The following is a 20,078-nucleotide window of genomic DNA, read 5'->3' as shown; positions in this document are numbered from 1 at the left end:
AGGGAGCCCTGTAAAGAAGTGGGAACCCGAATTGTAAGTATGGTCTCCAGAAACAGACTGCCCGGGTTCAAATCCCGACTCTGACACTTAGTGCCCTCAGGCCAGGTCCTCAACCTCCCTGAGTCTCTGCTCCTTCATCTGAAAGATGGGGGTAACCATGAATAATCATGAATAATCATGAATAATCATGAATAACCACGAATAATCATGAATAACGACTAGGATGGCATGTACAGGAAGTGCTGATGTGAGTTAGGACAGAAGCCTAAGTGAGAGCAAAAGCCAGAACTCCCTCCCTTTCAGCCTCAAATGCCACTTCTTCCTCAGCCCCACAGCGTGGGGGGCATATTCCTGAGTGGGGACAGCACAAGCAGCTTCCTCAACTGCATCACAAGGGCGGTCATCCCCACCTCACCAGGCAAGCAGGATAAGGCGAGATCAGAGATCTAATCCCCATTCTCCAGGGATGCCCAGCACACTGCAGGTCTGGGCTGCCCCAGAGACAATGCCCCCTCACCCCACCTGCTCCCTCCCTCCCTTTCCCTGTCAGAGTTCCAGATCGTTCTCTAGGCTGCTGGGGCCAAGATGGCACAGTTCACAATTCTCTTCCCAGAGGGCCCGTTTCCCATGGAGACTCAGCCCACGCGCCCATCCTGGAAGTGAGGCCATGTGCTTACGCGTTGCATTCGGGTGTGTGTACATGTATATGTGTCGGGGGTGGGCACGGTGTCCTTTTCATGCCTGAGTGGGGCTGGGGAGGGCTGGCGGCACTGCCTGCCAACCCCACATGAAGATACCAGCTTGGCTGCTGCCATTCTGTTCTGCTTTTGTCACATTCTCCGCGGGTTCTCCCACCCTCTTCCTTCTCCCCCAGTTCCTGAGACTCCCTGTGTGTCACTTATTTATTAATTTTGTTCTCAGGGAGCAGATGGCCAGAGCTGAGGCTGGCACAATGTGCCTCCCCGCCCCCCGCCCCCCACCCTCCGACAGCCCCCTTGAACACGCAACTCACACAGGCTCCAGGCTACCCTGTTTCTGGAATTCTCAAACAAAAAACCGACTTCTAGGAGAGGCCGCATAGACCTTCCTGACCCTTGATCCTGCTCAGATGGGACTGGTCCCAATACGTCCCCTGGTCTGAGAGGCACAGGGGTGCAGGGGGATGGGGTGAAGCCCTGAGGAGCTGCCCTCTCTCAGGGTGCAGGAGGTACCCCATGCCCCCTTCTGCCCCATGGTCTGCCTCCCTTGGTCCTGGGAAGGAGGCCCTTAGTTCTCCCTTCCTTTCCTGGTGGGCATCATCACAGGAGCAAGAGCCAGTCCTGGGGTAGAGATGGGGCAGGGCAGAGCAGCTGCCCTCAGGCTCATGTTCTGGGGTCTCCACAGGCTGCCCCCATCCAGCCACATCCTCACCCCCACAACAGTCTGGGCCCCCATGAGGGCAGAGCACCCCAGCATCTGTTTCTCATTCCCCATTTCTCCTGAAAGGCACCTCAGAAAAGGAAGAAACTCTGGAAAGGAGGAAATAAACCTTTTCACTAGCTTCCAGAACACAACCAAGAATAGGGGCGGGGGATGGGGGTGTCTTAAAAGGAGGAAGGCAGGGGCTGGGGGGAGGTGACAGCCACGGGCAAATCTGCCTTCTTGCCATCTCTTCTCTGAAGCCCCCCAGCCCCCCAGGACTCTGGCAGCCGCTGGGCTGTCTCTTTCAGCCTCCACCATAGGCCCCTCACAAGTGAGTTGGTTCTTGCTTTTTTTTTTTTTTTTTAATCCCAGTGGTCTGTGGAAAAAGGCCAGGCACACCCACCTGTGACACTCCCCAGCTGTGGGACTGCAGGCCATCATTCCACCTCTATGCGCCCCAGTTTCTTCATCTAAAACGGGAGCATGGCACACACCCTTCCTTTCCGCACCCTCCCCCTGAGGGCTTTCCTGAACCATCCAGGTGCTTCTCCCCCATGAAAGCCAGAGCCTTCTCTCTCTGGGGACTCCTCCAACTCCCTCCTCTCTGTGCTAGTAGCTCTGGCTTCCGCTCCAAGTTCCCTGAGGCTGGGGGCCACGTCCTCCACATCCCTAAGTCCCCGCCCCCCTTCAGCCCTGGATCCCTGGCAGTGCTGTCATCCGACAAGTGCTCAGTAACCGTGCATTAAGTGGAACTCAAGGGACAGAGAGCATGGAGCCAGCGGGGCCGGTCGCCCTGGCCACAGACTTCTTTTTTGTTCGAAATTAGAATTCTGGGGTGAATAGCAGCTTCCCTCACGCATAGACCTTGAAAAAGCATTTGCTGCCGCATCCGCCCCTCCCTTCTGTTCCCGTCATGGTGACTGCGCCCCAGTGAGCGCTGCTGACATGGAGCCCACTGTCCCGGGGAGGCCCATAGGCGCACCAGATGCCGGCAGAAGGCCGCCCAGGCAGTTCTGAGAGGGGCCGAGGGCTGGGCAGAGAAAAAGCAAGTGTAATTGCTTTGTGGTGATTCATCTGAAGTTGCTTTAACCTTGACAGCCGGCTCGGCATAGTGAAAACAGGACCAACCAACCGGGGGAGCTGCAGCCTCCCTCCATACACCCCCCTCCCAGCTAAGGCAGCCAAGGATCCCCAGGAAACCAGCCCCCCCTACCCCACCGGGGGAGGTGAGGATGTGAGTCACGCAGCTGCCCCCACCCATGGCTGTCCTCCTCCCCACTCCTTTCCCAGGTCCCAGAATGAGGAGAGAGAATCACAGGAGGGCCGCGGGGGGGAGGGGTGTGTGGAGAGCTGCTGGGGGGGAAGGAGACTCCCTCCCCAGAGGTCAGTGGGAAGGTCACCAGGGCCCTTGATTAGGTGATACTGGATTGTGACTTCCCAGAAACAGAGCATCATGGGATTTAAGAGTGTAATATCCACACCAAGCTTCCCATTTTACAGAGGAGAAAACTGGGGCTCACAGAGAGGGAAGGACTTAACTACGGTCACCCAGGCAGAGGTATGTCCTGAAGCCAGCCTTCCGTTGTTTTATGGCACAGGGCTTCTACTTCTTGGAGGCAGTCTGGAGCTATGGGAAAAACACAGTTCTGGGTTCTAATCTGCCCCTTGCTAGCTGGGTGAAGATCAGAAGTTACTCTACTTCCCAAGCTTTGGTTTCTTTGTGAAATGGAGATAACATGCATGACCCCTCTGAGCCACGAGGAGATGAAATGAGATCATCTGTGTGGGGCATCTGTGCATGGTGGGAGCAGGAGTCCCCATTTATCTTCCTCCTCCAACTCTGTGGCCCCTCAGGTTTCCTTCTCCTCTCCCACTACTCTCCCTTGGGCTCCTTACCCAATCCATCACTGAGGAAGATCCCCTAAGTTTTGGGAGTGACCCTTGCCAGCAGACCTATGTGGCTGGCCCACTCATTCCCCCATCAAGCCCTGCCCATGTCCTTCCAGACGCCTCTCCCTTGCCCCAGGAGGCAGGAACCCCAGCCCACATCCTGTACTTTTGCTTTGCCCTCATGTTCTGTGCTTCTAGACAGTGACATATCCATGTTCATCAGTGAGAAGTGTGTCCAGGGGCCCCTGAGATGGGAACTCTTCCCTGATGTACTTTTCAAGCCAGCCAGGGTTGGCCCCTCTGGAAATTTCTAATCCCAGTGCCCTGGGCTGCCCTATAGTCAGGTGTCTCTGCTCTAGGCCTAAGCTAAGAAGGAACTGAGAGGGTCGGGAACCTTTGCGTCATCGGCACAAAAGTCTATAGAACAACTTGGCCTCTTTGCTTTGGTGTAATGAGATCCAACTGCCTCTAAGATAACTCTAGCCCTGAACTCCTAGAGCAGCTGGCGGGAGACAAAAGGCACAGGAGTCAAGAGACCCGGGATCAAGTCACAGCTCTGCCACGACCTCTCTGGATCACCCTGGAAGCAGTTTCATCCATCTGTAAAATGGAAGCAGACCCAATAATTTCCATGGTCCCTCCTAGCTCTTGATTCAATAGTTTCAGGTTAAATCACGAGACCTTGGATTTGGTTCCAGGATCCCAGGCCATACTTTCTGATATTCTATTCCAGGAACTGGTGGTTAAATGGAAAGATATGTGAAGAGATCTTCAAGAAAACAGCAAATGTGAGATTCATAAGACTCATGGCCATGGAGGGCCCAATACTGAGCACTATAGAAAATGCAAAGACCCTGTAACACCTGAGACAAGGGAGTATGAGCTGGGACAGAGGCTTTATGCCAACCCAGAGGCAAGGAACCCAGACACAGATGTGGGGGTGCACAGCAGGCTGGAGGGAAGATGCCCAAGAATGCAGGGGGGAAAGGGGTTTAGGGCCTGATAGCTTATTCAACCATCCTTGCAAACAGTCATTGGCACTGTGAGATCTAATTCTGCTTATGGACTTCTTGCATTTTTCTACCGCTTCCCAAACTTTACCCCTAAATTAGCCCCGTTCCCAGGGAGGTTTGGTGGCATAGCTGTGAAAGGTCCACCAAAGGCTCAAATAATCACATTTTTGGTTTTTTTTTTTTAAAGCATGCCAATTCTGCATTTAATTCTATAATCAATTTTTATTTGTTTTAATACAAGGAGCAGTGTTTAAAATTACTTATCAGATAACTAATGTACCATTACATGGTGAAAAAATTAAACTCCACAGCTTCAAAAATCTTTACAAAATTCTTTTCAACAAATGGTGCTCAGAAATCTTGGTATCCACATGCAAAGAAACCTAAGCTGGACCCTTTCCTTACAACATATGCAAAAATTTACTCAAAATGGATCAAAACCTTAATGCAAGAGCTAAAATGGTAATGTTCTTAGTCAAAACATAGAAGAAAAGCTTCATGACATTGGATTTGGCAATCCAAATGATTTTTTCACTAGGACACCAATAGCACAGGCAACAAAAGAAAAAATAAATAAACTGGACTTCATTAAAATTAGAACTTTCGTGCATGAAAGGACCCTAATCAACAGAGCAAAAAGGCAACCCATGGAATGAGAGAAAATGTTTTCAAATCATACATCCTATAAGGGATTATTATCCAGAATATATAGAGAACTCCTACAAGTCAAGAACAAAAAAACAACCCAATTAGAAAACAGGCAAAGAACTTGAGTAGACATTTTTCCAAAGAAGATCTACAAATAGTCAATAAACACACGAAAGATGCTTGATATCACTAATTAGGGAAATGCAAATCAAAACCACAATGAGATATTCACAGGGATGTGTTTTGTTTTGATCAGAAAAAAACCCAGAGAAAATAACAAGTGTTGGCAAGGATGTGAAGAAAGTGGAATCCTTGGGCATTGCCGGTGAGAATGTAAAATGGTACAGATGCTGTGGAATGAGGTATGGTGATTCCTCAAAAAATTAAATGCAGAATTATCACACGATCTGCTGATGCATTTCTGGATTGGCGATCCAAAGAAGTATATACACCAAAGAAGTGAAAGCAGAAAAGCAATCTGTACACCTGTGTTCTAGCACCATTACTCACCATAATCGCAAAGTGGAAGCAACCCACGTTTCCACTGATGGATGAACAGATAAAACGGAATCTACAGACAATGGGATATGATCCAGCCTTATAGGGCAAAGAAGTTCTGACATGCTACAATATGGATGAACCCTAAAGATATCATGCTAAGTGAAATAAGCCAGCCACAGAAAGACAGATATTATAGAAGCTACCTAGAATGATCAAATACTTAGAGACGGAAAATAGAATGTGGCTTCTATGGCTAAGGGGAGGGGAGAGTGAGAGCTAGTGTTTAATGGGTATGGAGCTTCATTTGGGGAAGATGAAGAAAGTTCTGGAGATGGATAGTAATGATAATTGTGCAGTAGTGCGAATGTACTTAATGCTACAGACCTGTACCTTTAAAAATGGTTAAAATGGGGAGTGCCTGGGTGGCTCAGTCAGTCAAGCATCTGCCTTCGGCTCAGGTCATGATCTCAGGATCTTAGAATCCGGCCCTGTTGTCGGGCTCCCTGCTCTGTGGGGAGTCTGCCTCTCCCTCCACCCCATCCCCTACTTGTGCGCACACACACTCTCAAGTAAATAAAATCTTTTTTCAAAAAATTGTTAAAATAGGTTAGTTTTCTGTTACGCATCTTTTATCACACACACCAGCACACACAACTCTAGTAAACCCATACCTTAGGTTTGAAAAGCACGGACCTAAACATCCCAGGCTAGTCTGGAAGTATGGGCAGATTTCTGAGCTGGTAAATGATTTATTTTAATCTGCAAGGATAACTGGAAGCCAAGTCAGCCAGGGGTCCCACACACCATTCAAGATAAGAACACATTTGATTTGGCAGGAGCTACTCTTGGTGGCAGCCCAACGCGGTTCCTGCTGCCTTCATTACTCGGGGACTTGCGGTCCTGCCTCATGCCAGCATGGAGTGGCGTGGTGGGAGGCGTCATCAGACAGCGAGACCCTGAGTAGTGAGGGAGCTTTTACTCTCCCGCACTTGGTCTGTGCACGTGGACAAAACACGTGCAATCTTAGTGGAATCTAAGAATGGGAGAAGGTGGGGGGACGGTGGGGAGTTGGAGGTGTGGGCTTCTCTCTCGTGTCTACCCCAGCAGCTCAAACCAAAACCAAAACACCACACTAGAGCCCCGAAAACAAACCACAAAGCACCACGGGACGGGAGGCTGAGAAGCAGGACCCAGGAAATACAATAATTAAATAATACAATGAAGACTTAAATTTCCAAGTTGATTCTTGGGTATCATTTATAAAAGTTAACAGGGCATATTTAATTTAGGAATTGGCTCACGTCCTTCTCCTTACAGCTGAAACCTCGTAAATGAAATACACTGGACCAGTGCCCAGTGCGGAAATAAAAGTTATGAATAATGTTTCTATCTCAATCATTGTCAGTGCTTTAATATTCCTAATTACTTTAAAAAGCTAGATATTCAATATAGGAAAACTTTTTTTCTTTTTATCTCCACTTGTGAGATTAGTGCAATTTAATAACAGTCACTCTGTCGTCTTTATTCAGTATAAACTGACATTTCATCCTTCTACTCCTCATTATTATATGGGATGGAGGTTTATGACCAAGCAAGCAGCCACTCTGCTTCCCCATATTGGTCCTTCCAACACCTTGGAATTATCCACAGTAGCTTACGTGCCTGCTCGCCAGGCAAATCAGCATCACCTCACTTTCTTTATGGAGCAGAAAGAATTTAGTCCAGGCCTTAAAGAAATTAGGCTATGGGGTTTTAAGTCTGGAAAAGAATGAAAAGTCTCCCAACCCCACTCCAGGACGAGATCTGTCCCCTTCACAACTGTCAAAGTCATAAATCCCTCAGCAGCCATGAAGGGCAAGGCAGGGCAGGCAATAGGATGAAGGATCTTTATAACCCTCCTTGCTGCTTCCAAGAATTTATCCTACAAAGAAATCAGGACAAATGGGCAAAGATATATGCCTGAAAAGAATCACTGCAGCACTTTTTTTTTCTTAAACACAGGGCCATAGTCCCTTGCCCACAATCCAAAAATCCCTAAAAAGCCCAAAAGAAAAATTGTCTTAAAGCTCAGCACCAAATTCGTTTAGATGCCAGATCTTCTAGGAACGGATTTGTGGTTACATATTGCTTTGATGTCACTAGACAGAATTAGTCCTGTTCAGAAATATTACTTTGTCTCATACCAGGGGGCTGCCCAGTTCCCACCGGGGGTATAAGTCATATACGAAGAGTCATCACACACATTTCTAAACTCTGAAAAAAACTGAAATTCTGAAATCAACAAGCCCCAAGGACCCCGAACACAGGATGGTGGGGCCTCCAAAAGGAAAAACCCCTAAAACAACTTAAAAGCCCATCAACAAGAGACTGGTCAAATGCCTCCAGTAATCCACAGAAGAAAACTCTATAAAGGTCTTTAAAAATTTAAAGGGAGATTCATGTTTATTGACAAAGAAATCAGTGCATGACATAAAGTTAAATTTAAAAAGCACGTTACAGAACAGCACGTAGACATGATCTAATTCATCAAAGTTGCATCCAGACGTAGCTCTCAGGGCAAATATGCAGAGAAAGGACAGGGAGGGCAACCACCCAAATGCATGTGTGTGTGCGTCTAAACTTTTTGTAGGATTCTGGTGCCCTTTGGAGTTTCTTTCTAACATGAACAGGTAAGATTTTTAGAATCAGGAAAAAAAGCCAACAAGAATGACGCTTTCAGTTAAACAAAAATCCAAGCTTCCCTGCAAGGGCACCATATGTAGAGACATGTCCGTGGGCAGCTCCCATTCAGAAATCTCCAGAGGTACACAGTGCACTGAGCAGGATGCCCCCTCAACATGGGCATGGGCCCCCAAAGACCTAAAGGCACACTCAGGCAGACGGGCATCCAGCGACACCCTAACAAGAAGGCTCAAATTGTTTGGACTGCCCCTGGTCACAATTGGTGTCCCATGGCTGATGCATCTACTATCAGAACAGGATCTCAGGGCCACATCTTCCAAGCGGATCCTGCTTTCTCCTGTGAGCAACACAGCTTTCTCATCCAAGACCTAGTTTAACCTTAGGCTGTATTAACACAGGTTGAACATCTAGAGGAAGGACGTGATCATGAAGAGTTCAGGTTTGGGACTCCGGTGTTTGCTTGGTGGATAGTCCCAGGTTCACCATTTACTAGCTGTGTGTGCAAAGTTTGTTGATCTTTGTGTGCCTCAGTGTTCTCATCTGTAAACAGGGCTAATGATAATTCCTATTCCATAGGGTCATTGTGGAGATTAAGTGAGAAGGGAACGGGAGTGTCTAGTGCACAGTAAAACTCAATGAACAGTACCTACTTTTATTATTATTTTTCCATACCAGCCTACAGTTTTGTGGTCAGACCTAGGAATGTTAATTTAAGAGGAATAAAGACCACAGCCAATAGAGAGGAACCAGACGGGGAAAGTAGATCAGACCACGTCAGGGGAGAAACACAGCAGCTTAGAGAATAAAAACTTGGGGAAGGAAGTAATCACTGTCTTCTAATACCCAAAGGGCTGAGCCATGGAAGGGGACTCTGGTTTCTGCGATGCAACCCCAGTGGTTATTATCAACTACGCTTTGATCAACATCTTCCCATAGCCAGTCTGTGGCCTTGTCCACTGATCTTGGGAGAAATTCCAGACATGGCGAGGAGAGTCATGGCAATCCATCATCCTTCTCTGGACTCTACCATGAGTGAGAACCAACTGGTAAAAGCTTGAGACAGATTTCCAGTTAACAGAAGGAGAAGCTTTCCAACAATCAGAATATACTTTCACAGGAGGCAGTGAGCTCCTTGTGAATGGAGGGACTCAAGCAGAAGTTGGAAGGCTCTTGGTGACATCTAAGCTTTCAGGGCTCTGAATGATCTTGAAAGTGAGAGTCTATGAATTCCTTTCATTCAACGCTGGCTCTGGCAGAGGGTTGGAACCCATCTCTCGGGACTTCCTATGGGTTCAGGAGTCCATGCCTTTGAATCGACTTAGGGGTGCTGGCTTTTCAGCCCATGAAAATGGATTTCACCGGGGAAAGAGCTCACCACCAAGTCATCACACTTGGAATCAGGGGTGGGGGAATTAGGGAGTCCCATATTGTCCTGGTAGCTAGCAAGGTCATTTCCCTGTCTGTTTGGTAAACTCACTCGAGGGGCAAGATTTACTCTCAACTGCTCTAAACACTCCAGCTCAATCGAGGGCCTCCTTCATTGCATTTCTTTCACCAGAAGGGAAACCCTGAAAGACATAGACCATGTCGGAAAGACCCTCCAGGGACCACCCTGGGCCTGGCCCAGTCCAGCATAGAAGGAGCACTGCACACACCTGCACCGATCAGTGGCTAATACGCACTCAGGGTTCCCAAGACTCAAGCTGTCTTTCTAACCTCCAACAGGCCACCCTTGACATTATAATCCAGCATGCAGCAAGCAGACCTGTCCCTGCAGGGCTCCCCTAATCCAAGTTAGTTCTCCATCAAGGACTCGTGGGCGAAGTTACAGAACACAAAACACGGACAAGGAGGGGAGACAAGCTTGTGAACATTCTAGCCCACGTTTCCTGGAGTCCACAGAAAGACGGGTGCAACACATTCCTTTACTTCTCATGTCCCTCAAGTGTATTTTTTGCTGTCTGGAGGGATTCCTAGCCCTGAAGCTCAGCGTAGCCCACCTCAAAGCAGTGAAACAGGTGGGAGGCGGAGGTCCCCTGAGGTCCCAGTGCACTGAAGAGTTTACTGAGTCCCCCAAACAGATCCCAGACTCCCTGAGCCAAGATAATCACCCAGGCTCAAAACAAAATCACATCCAGTATCCTTGCTGGGGGGTATGTTCTCATGTGCTGGGTAGACAGGCGGGGGGGCTCCGGTCAAAGCCCTTGAGAAAAAGGACCATAACCAGATGTTTCCAACTCAGCGGAGACAGTGGAAAAGGGCAAGAGCACCACACTGGGCCAACGTGGACCCACCATTCCCCTCCTCAATTTTCATGACCATTACGGTTATGTTGGGACAGGAAAGAGGGAGGTGGCTCCCAAAGATAGGTAAACACAGGGGGGTAGACCCCAATGGATCGGCTGAGATAGGTTATCTACTCAAGTCACAATAAAAAAGATGCTCTACCCCAGCCCAAAGCAGGAAGAAAACTGGGTTTCAGCATTAACCACTGACTGCTAAATGTACCAATGGAAAGAGGGTCATCTGGGAGCATTGAGGGGAAATGAGCCAGGAGAGCAAGAGTTGTCTTCAGCTGGGTTCTTGGCAGAGAATTCCCTGAGCAGCTGCTGGGTGCACCCCACCCTCTTAGAGGCCAGCCCCATGGCAGACATGATGCCCCCTGCTGCTGCGGGTGGCAGCAGTCTCTGGCCCTGTCCGTCAGTCCCAAGAGCATCTCAATTTCACTTCAGCCCCTAACAGACCGTATCTAGAAGCGTTTCACTGAGTCAGCGTTGTACAAATTCTCCACAGTTCCCAACAAATGCAATGCACGATGATCCTCCAGACCCCCACCAACCATTGCCCCCCATGCCGCTAGAGGCGTCCACCCCAAGTATCACCACATAAATGCAGGGCTGCCTCTTCCCTGACGTCCACACTCCTCTGGGCTGCCCCAGGCCAACACAAAGAATTCAGCATGCACATGGTACACCCTCCCCCCAGGCCACAGCCAAGGGACCTCCTGGGCCCCAAAGACCCCAGACTCACCGCTGGAACAGTCGGGCCCTCCCCAGCCGGGTTCACAGTGGCAGGTGTCCGGGGAAACACAGCGGCCATGCACACACTCCTCTGTACACAGGGCTGCAGGGGGCCAGGAGAAAGGGAAGAAGCACAGGAACAGACAGTGAAAACCAACCATCTGGTCAAAGAGCATAAACCACTTTGTAATGATCCCCTGGGATGTTCAGAATGCATCACTGGCTTTGGGGAAAATCAAGCTACTCCTGACCCGTGTCATTTAATTAACTCTGAAATGGATCCAACGAGAGTGTGGTTCACTCTAGCCTCATTTCCTAAAAGGAAACCCAAGCCCGAGAAAGGGCAGTCTTAGCTTTTCAAGAACATTCTCTCCAAGATTTAACACTTGGAGACCCTCCCCAAACCCCGGCCCCAAACCCACACTCCTGCTCTCTTTCCCATGAGCTCAGGAAGTGTGTCATGTCCACCTTTTGCTTTTTCCCCGGTTTCTTTCTACAAAGGCCCCCAAATTTATCAGGTTGCCTGCAAAGAACAGGTTCCTCTCATGCTTCCCCCACCTTCCTGCCCTCCTCCCCAAATGCCCCTATTTTGGGGCTCTCAAATGTCAGCAAATCTGCAAAGTACACAAACGCTGAGGAAAAAGCAACAGCTAATTATAAGAAAGTAATTAAGAGAGACATCTACGATGATGATAATTGTAATTAGAAAGTGCCTGGCAATTTCTTATCATGCAGTCAAATGCTGCAGCCTCCTCAGCCGGGAGGCAGCAAGAGCAAACTTTCCATCTACTTCCTCCAGCGCTGAGAAGGCTTACTGGTAGCAGATTGAGGAAGGGGGATTATTTCTCTCTTCCTTTGACATCTGCACGTTCTCAAGGTCGTCCTTTGCTCCTGAGAGATCTGCCCCACCATCTAATCCATCAGTGAAGGATTACAGAAAACCCCCATTTTGCCACCCAGGCCAATTTTGTAAGCTTGGGAAATCAGCAGCTCCTATCGACCCTGTCAATTTCTTAGACGGGATTTGGATGAAGCGCTTTTTTCTGACAAGCAATGAGAGACCTTCTCTCTGCCTGGAACTGGCCTGGGCTACAGGAAACAGGCGGACCCCAGTGCTGAGTCTTGAGGGGCAACCAGTGACCTCCAAATACCCACTCCACTGCCATGTCCACTGCCTGGCCTGAATGCCCACTGAGAGGCCATGGTCAGATTAGACAATAAAGTCCATTTTACGGTTGGTGTGATGCTGATGCTGAAGCCGTTGCCTTGGCTTTGCCCAAGCCCCCGTGCAAAGGCATCCAGGAGAGCCGTTTCAGATGTCCCACTGGTAAGTGGTCGGGAGTCAGCCTGGCCTCTACTGTGATCTACTGGGGGAGGGTCCCGGCACCCGTGTCCCCAGGGGGCTCTCAGGGAAGGTTCTGGTCTGTGAAGTTTTCCACTGCCCTGGAGGTCTGGGGAATGGCAGGGGCCTACCAGCTAACCTAGTTCTTGCTGGGGAACTGGGTTGGCCTCTGGCTCCAGTGACCAGCTCCACTTAGAGCCACAGTGAGCTGCTGGCAAGACCTTGTCTGACCACTCCTGCTTCCCAGGCTCTCCCTGCTCCACTGGACGTTCCAAACAAACTCAAATGGGTCAGTGTGCCCAGGACTCACTGGACACCAGATGTCCATCCCCAGGCTCCCTATCAGAGGCCAGCACCTCAGCCTGGCCAGCTCCAAGCCTCGGCCTCAGCTGCTTCTCTCCCCCATCTGCATCCCCACAGGCTGAGTTGCCCGCATGGTCCCCAGCTAGGTCCCTCCCATCAGCTTGTCAGAGCAGCTCAAGACACCCCTGCTGCTTTCTGATGGCAGAGAGAGACACCTTGATCCCTGGGGGCTCTGCTGGAGAACGTTGAGGTAGACAGGGAACAATGAACCTGCTAGCTATCAGGGCTGGAAGAGACCTCAGAGAAAACCATGTCCAACCCCTTCATTTTATGCACAGAGAAACAGAGGTCCAAGTGTTTGTGATGTTGTGGACAGCTTGTGGTCTCTTGGCCAGGAGGGAGGGAGCTTGGGGATAAGCCTCCTGAAGGAAAAGGGAGGAAAGAGATGTCCAAGACCACGGATCTTCTCCTCTCACCAACTAGATGTCTTCCCCTGCTCCGACAAGTCAGGGGCTGGGAGAGCCAGCCCAGGGGGACAGCACAGAGACTGTTGGTGACCCCCAGGAAGGTAAGAGCAGAAGGCAGAAAGCAGAGAAGCTGTTTCAACACACTGGATGTCCTGCAGGGGGCTCAGAGCAGCTCAAGGGAGGAGGGAGGAAGGATGAAGGACCCTGCCAACCCTTGCCTCTCCCTGGTCCTTCTCACCCTAGGGACCTGCCCATAGGCCTATCTCCACCCTTTCCCTGGCTGGAGGGGCAGGGCCTTCAGGTGCTCTGGAGAAGCTCCACACCATCTTTTCCCTTGGTCTCTGCCCCAAACCATGGTCCTCTAGGACAATCTGTCAAGCAGCTCCCTGCAGCTCAGCCCTGTATCCAGCATGCTGACTCCCAGTGACCGATGTGCAGAGACAAGCTGTCCCACAAACCCTGGGCCTGGCTCTGGGGATGATGTTGCTCTCCCCACGGTCCCTCCAGACCTCCTTATCTGCCCCCCATCACCCTGGGATTATGCCTGGGCTATTTGCTTGTAAAAACCTCAATCCATTCATATTTTATAGGTATTGTTTAGACAGTGTTGCTTGAAGCATGAAATATTGATAGCAAATATCCAAGGCTTGGATGGCCAGATTTGGCAACTGGGCCACCACGTGCTTATGCTCCTGGTGGGGAGGAGACAGGATACAGGTGCTATGAGGAAAGTCTCCCGAGGAGGCATGGAAGAGAGAGCCACACCCCTCCCTGGGGCTGGGGTTCCTGATTCCTAGGCCAGACCTTGCACTAGCCCAACAGTGGGTAGTCCCTCTGCAGAGGGCTGGGATGGACAGAGCAGCCCTCCTAAACTGTACAGGCCTCCTAAGTTCTTTCTGACCCCAGCCCCACAAAAGCGGCTGAGTTAGGGTTCTGCCACCCCAGCCCCTCTCTTCCCCGACTCCTGTAACTCTCAACAGGAGCATTTTGTTGAGTCCCTCTTCCCACTGCTATCCCCCCATTTGCTGTTGGGGACAGGGAATCAGAAGCTGCCTCTGACACCACACCACGTGACTGAGGGCCAGCCACCTCCCCTCTCCTGGCCCCACTGAGAAAGTCAAACCTCTGCTCTCTCAGCTTCCCACCACTAACCTGCCTGCCTCAGTCCTGCTTCCAACATCCAGGAGCTGGAGGCGTTTTTCATGAGAAGCAGCACAGCAAAGACTATACCAGAAAGCTGGGTTTGGACCAAGGGATGCCACTTAGTAGCTCTAGACCTCGGGCAAGTTCACGCCATCTCCGTGTCAGTCCCCATCTGTTCAGTGGGGGACAGTGATAGGATGGGCCTCAGGCTGTACGTGAGGATTATAGCAGTTGACAAAGCACCCAGAGCAGTGCCTGGGGTCTAGTAAGTACTGTGTGGGTCTTGCTATTGTTATTCAGTAGGGAGTCCTCGGACTCAAGGTGGGGGCCTCCGCACACAAGCCATCTCCCTCTCTCCCTTCACTGAGGCCCCAGACTCATGGAGAGGGCTGTAGGGATCTGCAGGTAAACCCTGCTCAGGAATGAAATGCTGGAAGGTGGCCCTGTCTCTAGACCAGCGGGGGAGGCCACAGCGGTCAATGATATAATGACCTGAGTTTAACAATTATAGGACAATAAGCAAGTTATCTAGGCTCTCAGGCCTCAGTTTCTTCATCCGTGTAATGGGGACAGGCTGTTGCAAAGATTTAATGAAATACACGTAAAGTGCTAAGGCCAGTGCCTGGCATACAGTAATTACTCAGTAAGCATGAGCTGCCGTGATTATTTATACACACACGCACACACACACCCACACGTATGTGTGCCCCATGTGGCCTGGACTTGATGTCTACAACAGCTGACAGCTGCTACCACATATCACTGCTTCCTGTAGGTTACCATTTTCTGAGCACCTACTATGTGCCCAGCCTCAGAACTTCCAACACATGCTGCCTCCACCTCTGTTGCAGGCCATCCCAGTATACCGTGAGGGAGCTAGCAAGTCAGCACGTGTCTTTCCTTTATGAATCTCTGGCCTTTGGGAGGACAGAGTCCACTTCCTACTCAGCCTTTTAAATTCTCACGCTTTTAAATTCTCACGCTGCCTGAAACAGATGTCTCCGTGCTGGTGGGTCCCCAGGAGAGAGTCATCTGCCCCAGGAGAGAACCCCCAAGCACATGCAGGGAGGGCATGGCTGTCTCCCCCGAGCTCAGCCTCAGAGCTCAGGCACAGAGAAGTCACCGAATCTCAGGGCCCTGCCCATTGGCTGAGGCTGTTTCTGGCCGTGGGGGACTGGGGTGGCTGCGTGTCTTGAGCAATGGTGCGGTGGGGTTTCAGAACAAGCCCAGCTACAGGTGGGAGGAGATCTGGGTTGGCAACTACCCACATCCATCTCAATGGTATCAAGCATCCCACTTTCCTCTCTGCGCCCTGCAACTTCACCTGTAAATTGAGACCAGACCAGATGAGGTCTATAAAGACCCATTCAGCTAAGACTCATCATGACCTCTCACCCGGCCCAGCCCAACCTCCCCCCGCGCCCACCCCGGGGAAATGTCTGCATCACTGCCATTGCCCTAGCCTCACTTTCAGCCCCTATCCTCTCTACAGCCTAGTAAACCTGTACTCTTGACATCACAAGGACCCTGGTCTCTGAAATGGCCCTGGATTAGGAGACAGGAGAGCTGAGTGTGAGCTTGGGCTCCGTATGACCTGCCATAGGACTCTAGGCAGGTGACTTCCTCGCTCCGGTCTAGAAAACAAGGGCACTCTAACACATCACCCTTAAAGCTCCTACTGTGAACATCACTTCATAATTCTAGGGCCACTCTGACTCCATCATGTCACCTTGCAGCAGCTGGAAGCTCAAAATGCTTCCATTAGGCTCCCTGGCCCTGGGTTGCCTGAGTCACCAAGGCCAGGTGTAGCCCCCATGACCCAGCTCCACAAAGAGCCTAGGAAGGCTTCAGCCACCCAGTTTGCACATCTATGGAGGTAAAATACTTTTCCACCAGAATCCCCCTGTGTACATGAGGTTTCCCCTGACTGGCCCAGAGGCCTCTCCTTCCACTGAATCCCATGACACACTGTGTGTTTGTGTGTTGGGGGGGGGTGCCCAGCTGATGGTACACAGCATGCTTGGCCTCCTGCCACTTCCTCCTTTAGCTTGGGTTCATTTGGTCTCCACAACTAGACTGTGAGCTGAGATCAAATCCAGAGCCTTAAGTATCCCCAGATCTCCCCATGGGACATACCTTACTGATACTCCATGTGTGGCTGGTGGTGACTCTTCTGAGGGTCTGTCCTTCCCAAAGGACATTAACAAGCCAGGAGAAAAGGATCAGGATGTAGAGGGTATAGACATATGACCCGTGAGGGTCAAGGAAGGTCAAGGAGGAGCCATGAGGGTCCAGGAGGCTGAGACTTGTGGGGGCGCTGTCTAGCCTGGAGAAGGAAGTACTGGGCAGAAGGCAGGTCACAATCAGCTGAACAGCCAGAGCCATTCTGTCCTAAGGGGGGGCAGATTGCGACCTAACCCAAGGCAAGACTTTCTAACACCTGAATGGGCTCAGCAGTTCAGAGGGCTGTTTCTATAGGTAGGGAGCAACCTATCACTGGGAACACTCAAGCCAAACACAGAACCGACAAATGCCAGAGGGGAGGGGTCAGCAGGCAAACCGGCTCTTGGGCCAAACCCCGCCAGCTGCCTGCATCGGCAAATAAAGGTCTATGGGGGCACGGCCATGCTCACGGACGTATTACCAGGACCGATTTCACACCATGAGGACAGAGTGGAGCCGTGGCCACAGGGATGGAGGGTCAGGAAAACCCTAAAATATTTACTCACTATATTTTATGAGGGGAGGGGGTCCTTCTGCTCTAGGGGTTCCTGGTCTGGTGGGAAATCAGACTACGGGACTTCAAAGGTTCCTCCTCCCCTTCTATTCTTCTATCATTTCCTCACTCCCAGGTATGATCCAAAGATGAAACAAAACCCCAGATGTGCTGAGGAAACACCCGTTGATACCCAGCCTCCTTTCTAAAGCTGCGTCCACGCAAAGCCACAAGGGGCCATCAAGCTGGGACGCATTCCCTGCAGCAGCCACAAATGCTCAGCTGGCCCTTTTTTTCAGTCTTTCTGTCCTCCAGGGGCTAAAGACAAGGACTATGGGGGATTTAGTGACCCCTCCTGTGGCAGCTGGTGGTCTTGCTCAGGTAGACACTAGTCACAGCGGTGAGAAAAAGCCAAGTGATGAGTCCTTTCTCTTTGCTGGGCACTGGATTCCTGTGGTGCCCTTTCACCCTTGAGGCAGGCACAATTACTCTGTTTACGGCTGGGAATCAACACAGGAAGGCCTAAAGAACCATACAAATGCCCAGAGCTACTGTGCGGGATCAGTATTTCTCAACCTTATTTTCACCATCAACCCCTCAATCTCCGGAAACTACTTCAGACATTTTTTCTTAATCACTCCTCCCAGGAAATTTTGACACCACAGGTATACACAGAATACTTACACAGACATACAGTGTATTTCTACTTCCTGTACAAATAGTTCAAGAATGAATTCTCTCCCCCTGAGAATGAAGAGTCGCCATCTGGCCCTCTGGACCATTTTGGCCCTTCTGCGTCCGGAGAAGCAGACCTCCATGGACTGCATTAATGGGCTTCCTTGCCCTCTGGCTTCTGGATGGGTTTGGCCAATGGGAAATACCAGCAGGAGACGGGAGGGCAAGGGGTTGGCAGGAGTGATGGTCTTCTGCCCTACAGCTCAAGGTGTCGGTGGGGGGTCGGGGGAGACCCTTCTTCCAGGCCAAGCGTGGAGTGGCCCTCCTTGCTTACTAGCCCCAAATCCTATACCATTTCCTATGGGTTGCCTTATCCCCTCCCCTGCCTTTAGAAATACAGATCCCTCCCCCGACCTGAAAACAGAGCGTTCCTAAGAAACCTTTCATGAGCCACAATGGCATGAGGCAAAAAAGCAATTACCATTAATTTATATGAAAAATTTTGACCCAAAAAAATCACCTCTTGGGCTTGTCTGATACCTTATGCCACCTCTTGCCAACAGACACACAAAATGAAATTGAGATAAAGCACAGATGCTCAGACACAATTCAAAGCTATGCAGGCGTGCCGCTGAGATGCTAAATGGAGTTCCTGCGGAAGGCGCTTGGGGCACCACTCGGACTCCTCAGGGTGCATGCTGACTTTATAACTACTTGCCACAAAACCAACACCGAGCACTATTTTCCCTCTCACCATTTTTCATAAAAGTAAAACTCCTCTCTGGATTTCTTTCCGTTGGCAAAAACAGGTCCTAAGGTAAAAGTGTTTGGTGAAAGGAAAACAGCATAAGGTGAATTTCTGATAAGCGGGGGACGCCTCTAATCATTCAAGCAAACTTTCCCCCGGGGAACACACCTTCTGCTCCTCGCCAGGACCCTAACTGACCCAGGGGCCGAGACAAGGCTTGAGCCCACATCTTCGTGATGCTAACAGGCTCCTCCCCACGTGTCACCACCCTCCACCCTGACCCCCAGTTGAGATAAGGAAGTTCCAGCACCAGATCGGTCATGGGTTTGCCAAGCCTGCTCCCTCCTCTGGTCTCAGTTTCTCTGTCGGTGAAATGGAGGGGTTGAAGGGCATGATCCAAATGTTCCTTCCAGCTCTGGGAGTCTAGGGCGCCACTGCAGCAGCGACTGGCTTCTGGGCTTACTGATTTATATACCAAGGTGGAGAAGAAGCCATTCCACAGATGCGCAGGAACCGAGCGTGCCACAGAACCAATGTGTCCTGAGATATAGGCGCGAGCCTGGAGCAGCAGTCCTGGGCCAGGGATGAGCCCCGATAAGCAGCCCAAGACCCAGCACAGGCATCTTGGCATTAAGTTAAGGGGTCTAGGTCAGACTTGGGGTCTCCTCCACAAGAAAATCGCCGAGACATCACTGGCCCTCCCCTGACCAAGGCGCCCCGTCTGCTGTCCCTCTCTCACGGTGAGCCCTCTGCATCCATTCTAACTCCTATTAACATTCCACCCAAGACGACCCAGAAGTCCCTGAGGCATTCATGGTAATATATTTTGCCTGGCGGTTTTGAAATGGTCTTACTAGTTAATGGAACTATAAAAATTACTTACGTGAAAAGGTCAAGATAAATAAAGACAACTTCCATGTTCCTCAGCCAACGAGGCTGATGCCCAGCTAAGACAAAAGAAGACTAGGGAGCCAGGGAAAGGAGATGGTGGCCTCCCAGAATTCTGCAGCATATGGCTTCTCCAGCTTCCCCCCCAACCCAGTGTCCCTGGTGCCCCCAGGCACATTGATCAGTCCTCCATTAGCATTCTTGGCAAGAGCCACAGATCAGGCTGTCATCTGATTCTGCTTAGAAATAAAACAACCTACATCCAGGTGGGCCCAAGTGCCAATTCCAAAGTGACACACTTAGCGTGAGTGATTCTGCCACACCCAAGGTCATGTAGCATGTGGCAGAGGCTGGGGGCGGGGGGACAGGTGCTCACGTCGGGGAGTCACAGAACAATTCGTCAGATGTGGATTACTCATTCCTTTACAACTACAAGGCCCGAGTCCCCTGCATGGCCACGAAGGGCCAAAACAGCTGGCCCTCCCTCTCAGCACATCTTGAGCTGGCTTTGAATTGCTGTGGTCACATCTGGCTCCAGGACATAAACAGTCGATCAGAACAAAAGAAAGGAAGAGTTTCACCTGCAGAGCTGATGAGATGGAAGGATACTGGGAGCCAAGAGCTCTTCTTATCTATAGGTC

General features: G+C 50.5%; 1 protein-coding gene across 9 annotated transcripts in view; it reads right to left on the bottom strand.

Annotated features, from left to right (window-relative positions):
• MEGF11 (multiple EGF like domains 11) overlaps window positions 1–20,078 on the bottom strand; it is a 342,570-nt gene that overhangs the window by 166,109 nt on the left and 156,383 nt on the right. For all 9 annotated transcript variants that reach the window (XM_032864652.1, XM_032864653.1, XM_032864658.1 and 6 more), the window contains exon 5: window positions 11,166–11,258. In XM_032864652.1, coding sequence (XP_032720543.1) covers window positions 11,166–11,258 — 93 coding nt within the window. The remainder of the gene's footprint in view (window positions 1–11,165; window positions 11,259–20,078) is intronic.

Source organism: Lontra canadensis, unplaced genomic scaffold, assembly GCF_010015895.1.
Source record: "Lontra canadensis isolate GAN:19392208 unplaced genomic scaffold, GSC_riverotter_1.0 scaffold28, whole genome shotgun sequence".
NCBI lineage: Eukaryota > Metazoa > Chordata > Mammalia > Carnivora > Mustelidae > Lontra > Lontra canadensis.
The sequence above is the reverse complement of the archived record's forward strand: the minus strand, read 5'-3'. Positions and strand labels throughout refer to the sequence as shown.